Consider the following 12,763-nt stretch of genomic DNA (forward strand, 5'->3'; position numbering starts at 1 on the left):
AATGGATATATGTTTATCCCACGCTATCCTATCATTCCATTCTAAAGATATTGCTATTCCTATTATATTCTACTCCTATTCTATTCCATTCTTCCATCTAAAAAACCCTTCATTTATGAATCGAAACAGCAGCCACCCCACCACCTTGAATAACAGTGGTGCCAACTGTCACCTATTTCCAAAGAGGAATGAAAGAATAACAGGTGTGTTAAGCCCACCTTCTTGTCTGTAGAAAGCACAAAAGGAATCATCATCATCATCATCATCATGATATTACTTGATGGCTTCCCGAACATGGCCAGAAAGGCGGGGAGCCCACCCTCATTTGTTCCCGCCAGTCCCCTCGCCCCATCGACCCCCTTCCACCTCCGTCTTCAGAGGCATGTGGACTCTGGCCAGGCTGAACCTTCCCGCCCCACCTGTGCTCCTGCCATTTACCTGCCTCACCCGAGAGAGATGTTCTTCTGGTTTCCGGGTTTCCTCTTCATCCGATTCGTCCCTCTTCCGCGAGATGGCACAACTTTTGCCTGACAAAATAACAAATGTCCTTGTTAGCTGCCCCAGAGTTTGCAAGAAGGGCAACCTATAAGTCTAATAATTAAATTAAAACTAAATATCATTTTAAAATAAAAATTATTGGCTGCTCATCTTACTACGTGATAGCTCGGGAGGGGGTGTGTGCCTTACGCTCCTAAAATATAGACAGTCCTCAACTTATGGCCACGATGGTCGCTAAATGAACTCTTGTAAGTCGAGGCCTACCTGGACCTTACAGGTAGGTCTTGACTTATGACCAGGATGGAGCCCAAGATTTCTGTTGCCGAGACATCGGTGAAGCGAGCTTGACTCTGTTTCATGAATTTTTCTCGCCACAGCCGTTAAGTGAAATCACTGGCGGTCGGACGAGTTCGTAACCCGATCGTTGAGCTAATTGGGCTTTTCCCATTAACTTGGCTCGTCGGGAGGTCGCAAGAGGGGAATCACAAAAAAGGCTATTTCGCTTCAGGCAGCGTTCAGATTACGGCCCTGAAAAACAAAAGGCGCCTCATTGCCATTTTTCACATTTAGGAGCTTTGCAGCATTCTCAACAGCCACGCGGTCAAAATTCAACTATTTGGCAAAAACAGATTCGTATTTACGACGGTTGCAGTGTTCCGGGGGGGGGGGAAGGGGGCATCACGTGATCTCCTTTTGGCGACCTTTTGACAAACAAAGTCAACGCAGAAGCTGGATTCGCTTAAGAATCAGGTGACTTGACTAAAAAAATACAATGCTTCACTTATCAACAGTGCCAAGAAATGAAATCTGGGCCTCAATTATGGTCGTAAGTTGAGGATTGCCTGTTTTTGTCCCCTCATTCCCCCCCCTGAGATCATTTGCCAAATACTTTTAATTTTCTTCAAGCTGTATGTTTCCAAGATTTATTTATTTATATTATTATTTTATTTTATTATTTTAATTTTCTCCAAGATTTTATTGTTTATTACAGTGGTACCTCGTGATATGAACACTTTGAGATATGAACCTGGGGTTCAGAAAATTTTTGCCTCTTCTTATGAACTTTTTTCGCCTTACGAACCCACCGCAGATCGCAAAATGGCGCTCCGCTGGCCGCCGGCCTGTCACCTTCTTAAACAGCTGGGGAGCTTCTCGGCGTTCTCCCAAACCCGAACCCAAACTTTTTGGGTTCAGGTTCGGGAGGCCGCCGAGAAGCGCCCGGCTGTTTCAGAAGGTTACAGCCGGGCGCCGCCACTCAGTGGAGCGCCGTTTTTGCGATCGGCGGTGGCGTTTTCGGCCGATCTGGAAGCTGGAAAGGAGGTGGGGAATCCCAATAGGGAATTCCATGGGCGGAGCTTTGACGTCACGAAGATGTCCTCCCTGGGGGCCACGTTTTTGGTATTTAAGAGTGAGCAGAGTTCCACCTAGTTGCAGAGAACGTGTTTCATTCTAGCAGCTAGTTTGTGTTATTTCAGTTGTGTTCTTAGCTTTTTGAAGATCTCCAGAATTCAAGTTCACTCTCTTGGATGACTCTGCTTCTGAATATTATTTACAGCCGGGTATTTATTCCCCTGATTATCTACTACTGGGACTGCAGCCAGCTGATAAGACTCTTTAAACATTTCGGCTACGCCGTTTGAAACACTTTAGTTTTAAATTGAACAAACTTGAACTGTAAATAATTCTTGTCAATAGTAAATCCCTTTATTATTGAAAACCGGTGGTGTGCATCTGTTTTCTGGGGGGCTTGGTGCCAGAACATAACACCTCTTCCAGATTTTCTGGATCATAATAACCATAATTCAAATTCTGACATCTTTTATTTAATGGCACCAGCCATCATTGCTTACTAGAACAAAACCTTGGAAAATATTGCCAATGTTTTTCTCTTTCCTGAGAGGACGCGGAGAGGGGCGGCATACAAATCCAATAAATAAATAAATAAATAAAATGGCTTCGGATCAGGTACAGGTGATTTTCGACTTACAACAGTTCGTTTTCTGAATGTTCACAGTTACCACGCTGCTGGGGTGTGTGTGGAGGGATTTGGTTGTGCTTTTCACACTTACAACCAGCACACTTACCATTCCCAGGGCCCTGTGATTAAAATCCAAGCACTTGGCAAGTGACTCGCATTTATGACGGGTAACAGAGTCACGCGATCCCCTTTAGCAATCGTTTGACTAGCAAAGTCGACAGGGAAGATAGAGTTGCTAACTGACCAGAGGGGGGATGAATAACTTCACAAATGCAGGGATTCGCTTAACAACTAGTGAGGGTGAGAAAAGTCGTAAATGGAGGGGGTAAAACTCACTTAAGGACCGTCTCGCTTAGCAACAGACCCTTTGAGGGGGGAAAACAATTGAGATCGTAAGTGGAGGGCTGCCTGTGATTTGACATCACAAACAGAAAGTCATGCCACAGCTGGCAAGCAGAGCCTCTCTCGGGCACGTAAGCCAACTGGCTGACTTTTCAGGATATGTGGGGGTAATTTATGCATACACGGGAGGGGCGGGGGTGTCATGGAGTGCGGAGGCCATAGTGCCCGTTTTTGGTCCCAGGAGGCTGCACGGAGGCTTGCTAGGCCCAAAATGGGGCATGTGAGAGTGCAGTGCCCCCTTCCATGCCCCATTTTTGGTACTAGGAGGCTGCAGGGAGGCTTGCTAGGCCCAAAATGGGGCATGTGAGAGTGCAGTGCCCCCTTCCATGCCCCATTTTTGGTACCAGGAGGCTGCATGGAGGCTTGCTAGGCCCGAAATGGGGCATGTGAGAGTGCAGTGCCCCCTTCCATGCCCCATTTTTGGTACCAGGAGGCTGCAGGGAGGCTTGCTAGGCCCGAAATGGGGCATGTGAGAGTGCAGTGCCCCCTTCCATGCCCCATTTTTGGTACCAGGAGGCTGCAGGGAGGCTTGCTAGGCCCAAAATGGGGCATGTGAGAGTGCAATGCCCCCTTCCATGCCCCATTTTTGGTCCCAGGAGGCTGCACGGAGGCTTGCTAGGCCCAAAATGGGGCATGTGAGAGTGCAGTGCCCCCTTCCATGCCCCATTTTTGGTCCCAGGAGGCTGCAGGGAGGCTTGCTAGGCCCGAAATGTGGTATGGTGTATGTGTGTGTGTGCAGTGCTCCCCACAGCCTATTTTGGTCCCAGGAGGCTGCAGAGAGGCCAGCTAGGCCCAAAATAAGGCATGTGGGGTGTTTTATTCTAAGGAGGTTGCAAATAAGCCTGTTAAGCCCAAAACGGAGGTGGAAGAGATAGGTTGCGCGTGCATGCATGGGGGAGAATGTGTGTGGGGGTTTTGTGTGCATGGGGGGAGCATGGGAGGATCGTGCATGGATGCACAGGATGGGCACATTGCATTATGGGTATCAGGACGTGTGCCTGCTGCCCCGCACACCCTTTGAACACACAAGGAAATAAAAGCTTCACTCTCACTGATCTAGTGAGAGCAAGGAAAAGAGCCTTCTTCACGGTGGCTCCTTCTCTGAAGAAATATCCTCGCAAAGATCAAATTGTCCCATCCCCCGCCCCCCACCCCGCCCCCACTTGCAAAGCCCCGTAGATATGGTTCTCCCAATGGATCTGGAGACAACAACCTCCCGGCCCAGCCAAGATGATATGAACCCTACCAAATGGCTGGTCTGATTGTGGTCACATGGAGGTTTATTGGGATTTCAACTATGTAAGCTGCTTAGGTAGATAAGCTTCATTGTCTATGGAGATTCTCCGTTGTTCCGCAAAGATGTTTTTTTAATTTTTATTTTTCAAGAAGACAAATCTCTCTGCATATCAGGGCAAAGAACCTCAATTATAAATTAGAAAGGGATGTTGGGGTTTTGGTAGACAGCTTAATGAAGATGTCAACCCGGTGTGCAGCAGCAGTAAAAAAAGCAAATTCCATGCTTGGTATGATTAGGAAGGGAATCGAAAATAGGTCGGCAAGTGTTGTATTGCCGCTCTACAAACTGATGGTGAGACCACACTTGGAGTACTGTGTACAGTTCTGGTCACCGCACCTCAAGGATATAATGGAACTAGAAAAGGTGCAAAAAAGGGCAACAAGAATAATCAAGGAAGTGGAGCCCCTCCCTTATGAAACCAGGTTGCAACGCCTTGGTCTCTTCAGCCTTGAAAGACGGCGTTTAAGGGGTGACTTGATAGAAGTGTAGAAAATCATGCACGGGATAGAAAAGGTGGATGAGAGAAAAATTATTTTCTCTATCACACAATACTAGGACGAGGGGCCCCTCCCTAAAGCTCTTAGGTAAGAAAGTGAGGACAAAGCAAGGGAAATATTTATTCACCCAGGGGGGTCATTGGTTTATGGGATTCCCTTCCAGAAGAGGTTGTGACAGCTGTCAGTCTGGATAGCTTCAAGGCAGGATTAGACAGATTCATGTATCATAGGTGGTTATTGAAATGGATGTCCATGTGCCACATCTATCTATCTATCTATCTATCTATCTATCTATCTATCTATCTATCTATCTATCTATCTATCTATCTATCTATCTTATCTATCTATCTTATCTATCTATCTATTTATCTATCTATCTTATCTTATCTTATCTATTTATCTATCTATCTATCTATCTATCTATCTATCTATCTATCTTATCTATCTACCTACCTACCTACCTACCTACCTACTTACCTACCTACCTGATTTTTATGCCGCCTTCTCCTTAGACTCAGGGCAGCTTACAACATTTTAGCAATAGCACTTTTAAACAGAGCCAGCATATTGCCCCCACAATCCGGGTCCTCATTTTATCCACCTATGTTGGTTGAGGCAGGCAGGATTCCCTTGGGTACCATTTGTTGGGGGTCAAGGGAAAGTCTTGTCTTCTCTTCCTGCTCAAGATCCCCAGGGATAATTGGTGGGCCACTGTGTGACACAAAATGCTGGACTCAATGGGCTTTGGCCCAATTCAGCAGGGCTCTTCTTAGGTTCTTATAGAGACAGACAGAGAGAAACAGAAAAGAAACAGCCAGCGACACAGAGAGAGAGAGAGAGAGACAGAGAGAAAGAAAGAAACAGACAGAAAGAAACAGAGACAGAAAGACAGAGAAGACACACACAGAGAAACAGAGAAAGAGAGTCAGAGAAACAGAGACAGAGAACAGATAAGGAGAGAGAAAAACAGAAAGAGAAGGAAACAGCCAGAAACAGAGCGAAACAGAATAAGAGAGAGAGAAAAACAGAGAGAAAGAAACAGAGACAGAAACACACACATAGAGAGAGACAGAGAGATGGGTGCATTACTTTGGCCAATTCCCAACAGGTTCTAGTCCCGCCGCGGAATGAAAGCTGGCTGGGTGACTTTGGACCATTGCCAAGAGACTTTAGGTTGTAGTCCCGCCTTGGCTTGAAACCTGATTGGGTGACTGGGTCAATCACCAGAAGAGTGGGAGTTCTAGTCCCGCCTTAGGCATCCAAACCGCCTGTGGGTGTCTTCGGACCAGTTCCTCTCTCGCAGCCCAACACACCTCACAGGGTAGTTGTTGTTGCAAAGAAAAAGGAGGTTGTGTTGAATTACGTCGGCTGCCTTGAGTTATTTGAATAAGTAATAAAGAAACATAGAAGTCTGACGGCAGAAAAAGACCTCATGGTCCATCTAGTCTGCCCTTATACTGTTTTCTGTATTTTATCTTAGGATGGATCTATGTTTATCCCAGGCATGTTTAAATTCAGTTACTGTGGATTCCCTTCTGTCCTCCAGACTATACAGATTGAGTTCATGAAGTCTTTCCTGATACGTTTTATGCTTAAGACCTTCCACCATTCTTGTAGCCCGTCTTTGGACCCGTTCAATTTTGTCAATATCTTTTTGTAGGTGAGATCTCCAGAACTGGACACAGTATTCCAAATGGGGTCTCACCAGCGCTCTATATAAGGGGATCACAATCTCCCTCTTCCTGTTTGTTATACCTCTAGCTATGCAGCCAAGCATCCTACTTGCTTTCCCTACCGCCTGACTGCACTGTTCACCCATTTTGAGACTGTCAGAGGTGAGATACAAATCACTCGCTCGAGCGATGGAATACAATGTCCAGTTTGTGGCAAGGTGATTTTTTGCATCTCCTTGATCCGATAAGGACCCAGAAGGAAGCTTGACACATTGCGAAGGTGATGAGTTTGGTTCAAGAAACAAAACAAAGCAAAACCAAACAAAACCACAGACTGGTTTCCCGCCCAGCCCATGAATGATGGCTTAATGATGGCTTAAGAGCAGGAGGGATGGAGGGAAGAATATGAGACAAACGCCACTTACTTTCCAGGTCGGCAGCCTCCCGTGCTTCCCGTTCCAGACGCTGGCTCAGCAGTTCGTGCTGCTTTTCCAGATATTGCTTAATGATGGTGTTCTGGCTCATTTCTTCCCCGATCTGTGGTTGGAGAGAGAGAGAAGAAAAAAAGACTTTAGAAGAGCCCAAACAAAGCCTGCCTTCGATCCAGCCCTCAAGGAAACAAGGTTCGGAAACTTCAGATCGTGCAGAACGCAGCCGCAAGAGCCATCGTGGGGCTTCCAAGATTCGTCCACGTTTCTTCAACACTCCGTGGCCTGCATTGGCTGCCGATCAGTTTCCGGTCACAATTCAGTGTTGGTCATGACCTTTAAAGCCCTACATGGCTTTGGACCAGATTACCTCCAGATCTGCCTGCTACCGCACGAATCCCAGTGACCGATAAGGTCCCACAGAGTTAGCCTTCTCCAGGTCCTGTCGACTAAACAATGTTGTTTGGGGGGCCCCAGGGGAAGAGCCTTCTCTGTGGCGGCCCCGGCCCTCTGGAACCAACTCCCCCCAGAGATTAGAACTGCCCCACCCTCCCTGTCATTCGTAAACTACTCAAGACTCATTTATACCGCCAGGCATGGGGGAGTTGAGATAGCTCTTCCCCCTAGGCCATTACAAGTTATGCATGGTATGTTTGTGTATATGTTTGGTTTTATAATAGGGGTTTTTAGTTGTCTTTATTATTGGATTGTACATGTTGTGTTTATTATTGTTGTTAGCCGCCCCGAGTCTGCGGAGAGGGGCGGCATACAAATCCAATAAATTATTATTATTATTATTATTATTATTATTATTATTATTATTATTATTATTCCTGACCGGGAACAGCGTTTCCCACCCACCTTAAAACACTTCAAGACAATGGAGGGGGGGAGAGGACTTTGATATTTTGGGAGTTTTATGTCCACGCATTTTTAAAATGCCAATAAAAGATTTGTAGCTCAGGATTAACACGAGGGGGTCCCTGGTGCGATCTGAACTTGGGGTTTTTTTTTCTTGCAGACCAGTTTCATTACTGAGCTAGGTATCGTTATCAGGGCAAGAAGGGAATTAAATTAAATTAAATTTAATTTAATTGACTTCTATGCCGCCCAATTCCATGGGACTCAGGGTGGTCTACACCAATAAATAATACAATAGTGTTACACTTAAGGAGTGTGCAGAGCAACCCTTGAGTTACCAAGGAGGCACAGAGGAAACGTGGAGGTGGCAGATATCCAGCGGATAGCCCAGAGATACAAGTAGTAATTGAGATTGTCTGTCTGTCTGTCTGTCTGTCTGTCTGTCTGTCTGTCTGTCTGTCTGTCTCTATCTATCTATCTATCTATCTATCTATCTATCTATCTATCTATCTATCTATCTATCTATCTATCTATCTATCTGTTGTGATTCAGCCTGAGGCTCCTCAGGGAACGGCTGGACCTCTGCCGGATCCATGCCCAGAGGAGGAGGACAGTGAACAGGAGGGGGAGGACCAGGCAGACGGGGGAGAGGAACGTCAGGAAGAGAAGGAGGGAGAGCAGCCTGAGACCCCCGGGGGTGGGGCTCTCCCCAGCTAGTAGCCTGGACTCATTGGATGAAGACGCACAGGCTATAATAGACATGCGGCAGAGACGTGCAGCTCAAAGAAGGGGCCAATTAGAAAGGTATTTCCATCCCTGAATTGGCAACAGCTGGGTTTGGGTGTGGTTCTCCTCAGTAGGGTTGAAAAGGCAGGCCCGCCCTTACAGTCTCGTGGAGAGTTATCAACTGGGAGTCCTGTGACCTTGCTTCGATTCTTGGCGTCTCTGATCCTGGCTTGTGGCCTAGAAGCCTGGAAGACTTGGGGGAGGTGTGGGTTTTATTATCTCCAGAGTTGTTTTTGCCAGCAAGAATCCTGTTTTATTGCCTGGCCTTCGTGAAACCTCTGTGAAACTGCATCGTGTTCCTGTCTGTAAGTTTTTGTTACCTGTGTTTGCTTTCCAGTATATAAACTGCCTTTGCTTTTTACCAGTGTGTCTGGCTACTCTTTTTGGTTGGTGTTGGCGTCTGGGGGGACCCAGACAGAACACTATCTAATCGGATTCAGATTCGGGTTGGAGCAGTATATTGTTGCTAAACAGCCCCAGTGGACTGGAAGTCCCGTGTTTTTTGCTCTCCTCAGGCTTCAGAGTCTTTCTAGGAGCCTGGGTTGGGTGAAAATGGCCTTCCCCACCACCCCAGGGAAAGGGGATCACCTTTGGGAAACGGGCCATTTCTGGCCTTTGGAGGGCCTCCGGGACTGGTAGTAAGGAAGGACATTTTCGCCCTCCTAGAAAGACTCTGAAGCCTGTAGAGCGCAAAAGAGGGATGTATTATCACATGCCACTAGTGTGTGCGGGGGGTCACGTGCACATGCTGCGGTGGGTGAGCACATGGAATTATGGGTGGGGACGTACACGCGACCCCCCTCTTTTTGGCACGCAAACCAAAAAAGATTTGTCATCACTGCCCTAGTATATAAACAGACAAGAGAAGGAAGAGAGCTAAGGGGTTCTTGGTGAGTTTTCTTGTGGACATTTTATGACCCAACTAGGTAATGGCATCAGTGCTAGAAGGGTTTACTCACTGTTAATACACTAGTGGCTTACCCTGTAAGTGTTGCTGGGAATGTTCTTGGTGGTTCATTGATTTGAGATGCTTACCGATAAAACTTGTTTGTAGCTTAACAACGAGTTTGTAGGTCCTTGAGTAGGGCATTGTTTACTTCCTGATTGTCGGTCTAGCCTCTAGTGTTAACCTTGGTGTTAATCTCTACTCATCTGGGGGCTGAATGATGTTTCCATTTTGGTTTTCAATTGTCTCTTTTGAATGGTATGTAGACGTTGTTTATCTCACTGTGTCCACTAATGGCTGATTTAAAATCCTTAAAACCCACCTCTGTCGTCAGGCATGGGGGAATTGAAATTTCCCTTCCCCCTAGGCTTATAGAATTTATACATGGTATGCTTGTATGTATGAGTGGTTCTTTAAATTGGGGTTTTTAAGATTGTTTTTAATATTAGATTTGTTTACATTGTCTTTTTATACTGTTGTTAGCCGCCCCGAGTCTTCGGAAAGGGGCGGCATACAAATCTAATAAATACAAATACAAATTTGCCTGAGTGACTGGCTCCCAAGAATTCTCTAGTATGTATGTATGTATGTATGTATGTATGTATGTATGTATGTATTTATTTATTAGATTTGTATGCCACCCCTCTCCATAGACTCGGGGCGGCTAACAATAGTGAAACAACATATAACAAATCTAATATTTAAAATAATTTTTAAAACCCTAATTTAAAAAACCAAACATACACACAAACATACTATGCATAAATTGTATAGGCCTAGGGGGAAGGGCATATCTCAGTTCCCCCATGCCTGACGAGCTTACGAAAGACGAGGAGGGTGGGGGAAATTCTGATCTCTGGGGGGAGTTGATTCCAAGGGATCGGGGCCGCCACAGAGAAGGCTCTTTCCCTGGGTCCCGCCAAATGACATTGTTTAGTCGACGGGACCCGGAGAAGACCAACTCTGTAGGACGTAACCGGTCGCTGGGATTCTTGCGGCAGAAGGCGGTTCCAGAGGTATTCTGGTCCGGTGCCATGTAGGGCTTTAAAGGTCATTACCAACACTTTGAATTGTGACCGGAAACTGATCAGCAACCAATGCAGACTGCGGAGTGTTGGTGTAACATGGGCATACTTAGGGAAGCCCATGATTGCTCTCGCAGCTGCATTCTGCACGATCTGAAGTTTCCGAACACTTTTCAAAAGTAGCCCCATGTAGAGAGATTTACAGCAGTCGAGCCTCGAGGTGATGAGGGCATGAGTGACTGTGAGCAGAGACTCCCGGTCCAAATAGGGCCGCAACTGGTACACCAGGCGAACCTGGGCAAACGCCCCCCTCGCCACAGCTGAAAGATGTTTTTCTAATGTGAACTGTGGATCGAGGAGGACGCCCAAGTTGCGGACCCTCTCTTAGGGGGTCAGTAATTCCCACCCCTCAGGGTAATGGACGGACAGATGGAATTGTCCTTGGGAGGTAAAACCCACAGCCACTCCGACTTATCAGGGTTGAGTTTGAGTCTGTTAACACCCATCCAGACCACAACAGCCTCCAGCCTTTTGAAGTTGGTTTGATCCAGAATGCTTGCTGTTCCCCTGGGGAAATTGGAACAGCCCAAGAACATTCCCAAGTGACATGCATATAAACAGAGAGCAAGCCTGGCTCTCTTCTACCATGGATGATGAAACCTAGTCATGTAATGAAACATCTGCAAGAAAGCTACCAACCTCCTCCTCCTTCCTTCCTCTTTCTCCTCCTCTCCCTTCTTCTCCTCTCCCCAAACCCCAGTCCCTTCTGGTGCTGATGTTGTTCCCTAGTTGGGTCATGAAACGTCTGCAAAAAAGCAAGCAAGCAAGCTCGGAGACAGCCAAGGATCTCACCCATCTTGAAATGATTACCGTTGGGAAATACCTAGAGCAGGGATCTCCAAACGTGGCAACTTTTAAGACTTGTGGACTTCGACTCTCAGAATTCCTCAGCCAGCTTTGCTATGGAATTAGGGGAATCAAATTTGGAGAACAGATCCAGAGTGAGGCCTACTCAGGCATGGAAGCCACAGAGAAAGGGATACAAGAGATAACTAGTAATTAAATCTTCTATTTACCACCAGGAGGAGGCCGAAGGGTATAATTAATTTCCATGTCAACTGGGAAAGAAGAGAGCGAAGGACACATACACACAAAAAGGAAATACGCAGTACCAGGACTGACTCAACCACAGACAAAGGATGATGGGCTGGCATGTCTTACCTGGGAATTGGGTTGGAAGGTGGTGTGAGGGGTTGAATGCTTCTGCAGGTTTTCAAGCATCAGGGCCTAGGAATAAGAGATAAAATTAGAGACAGCCCCTACATGCCCTTAAAGGGTCTAAATCCTGATCTCATTTTCCACTTACAGAATTTATTGCATAATAAAGTTGATGGTCTTCTAATCCAACCCTTTGCTCACGCAGGAGACCCTACCCCATTCCTGCCACCTGCCTGTCCAATCTCCTCTTACAAACCTCCCGTGTTGGGAGCACCCACATCTGGTGGCAAGCTGTCCCATTGATTAATTGCCCTCACTATTAGGAAGTTCTCCTTTATTCCAGTTGCTTCACTCCATGATCAGTTTCTGTTGTGGTTGGCTCTGGCCCAGCTCCTGCCCCAGGGAATGTGGAGGTGGAGGCAGGGGAAACGTCAACATGTCCTAGGCCTGTTTTATTGCCGGTAGAGTCAGGGAGTGCAGTTTCCTCGGACAAAGAAGAAGGTGGGGGTGACTTGGAAGAGGGGGGCTTGGCACACAGCCCAGGAAGCCAATCACCATTATCTTCGGTCGATTCGGATGAGGAAGTGTTAGACCCATGCAGGCGCAGACTTATGCATTGAAGAGACCAATAGAGGACATATTACAGGAGATAAGAGAGGCCACCTGTGTTTGGGTGGGGCTCCAGTAATTAGAGCTGCTGATATAAATAGCAGCGTGCTAGTTTGGCCGTTGTGGAAGATTATCTGATCGCAGTTCTTCAGGATCGTGCCTCGCTGTGTCTGAACTGTTTGTGGATTTTTCACGCCTTTGACACCAAAGCAGAGTAAAGTGTGTGTATGTTTCACTTCGTGGGAAAAAGGAGGGCTGTGACGTTTCTTCACAGCTACTAGCTAAGTACTTAAGGACTGATTAAGGGACTTGTACAGCCCACAAGGTTGTTTTGGGGAAGAGTGCTCTTTGCAATAGAAAAAGGGTGCTTTGTTTCTTTTGAATTTTGTGATAAAGGACATTGTTTTGAATTTTCAAACGTGTGTGTGTGTCTGAAATGTGTACCCTTGAATTTTTGGGAGGCTTCCACCAGAGAGCCCAACAGAACAGTTTCCATCCTCCCCCCCCCCATCTTGTCTTCTGGTGCTTTGAAGAATAAATCTTTG

The 12,763-nt window shown here is 46.5% G+C and overlaps 1 protein-coding gene across 3 annotated transcripts in view; it reads right to left on the reverse strand.

Moving 5' to 3' along the window:
• Nucleotides 1-12,763, reverse strand: part of LOC139155518 (apoptotic chromatin condensation inducer in the nucleus-like) — a 66,273-nt gene that overhangs the window by 35,102 nt on the left and 18,408 nt on the right. For 2 of the 3 annotated variants that reach the window (XM_070730678.1, XM_070730676.1), the window contains exons 2-4: nt 11,613-11,678; nt 6,771-6,882; nt 439-527 (exon numbers count right to left, since the gene is read on the reverse strand). In XM_070730678.1, coding sequence (XP_070586779.1) covers nt 439-527; nt 6,771-6,882; nt 11,613-11,678 — 267 coding nt within the window. The remainder of the gene's footprint in view (nt 1-438; nt 528-6,770; nt 6,883-11,612; nt 11,679-12,763) is intronic. The other variant, XM_070730677.1, reaches the window with a different exon arrangement.

This window comes from Erythrolamprus reginae, unplaced genomic scaffold, assembly GCF_031021105.1.
Source record: "Erythrolamprus reginae isolate rEryReg1 unplaced genomic scaffold, rEryReg1.hap1 H_26, whole genome shotgun sequence".
Taxonomy (NCBI): Eukaryota; Metazoa; Chordata; class Lepidosauria; order Squamata; family Dipsadidae; genus Erythrolamprus; species Erythrolamprus reginae.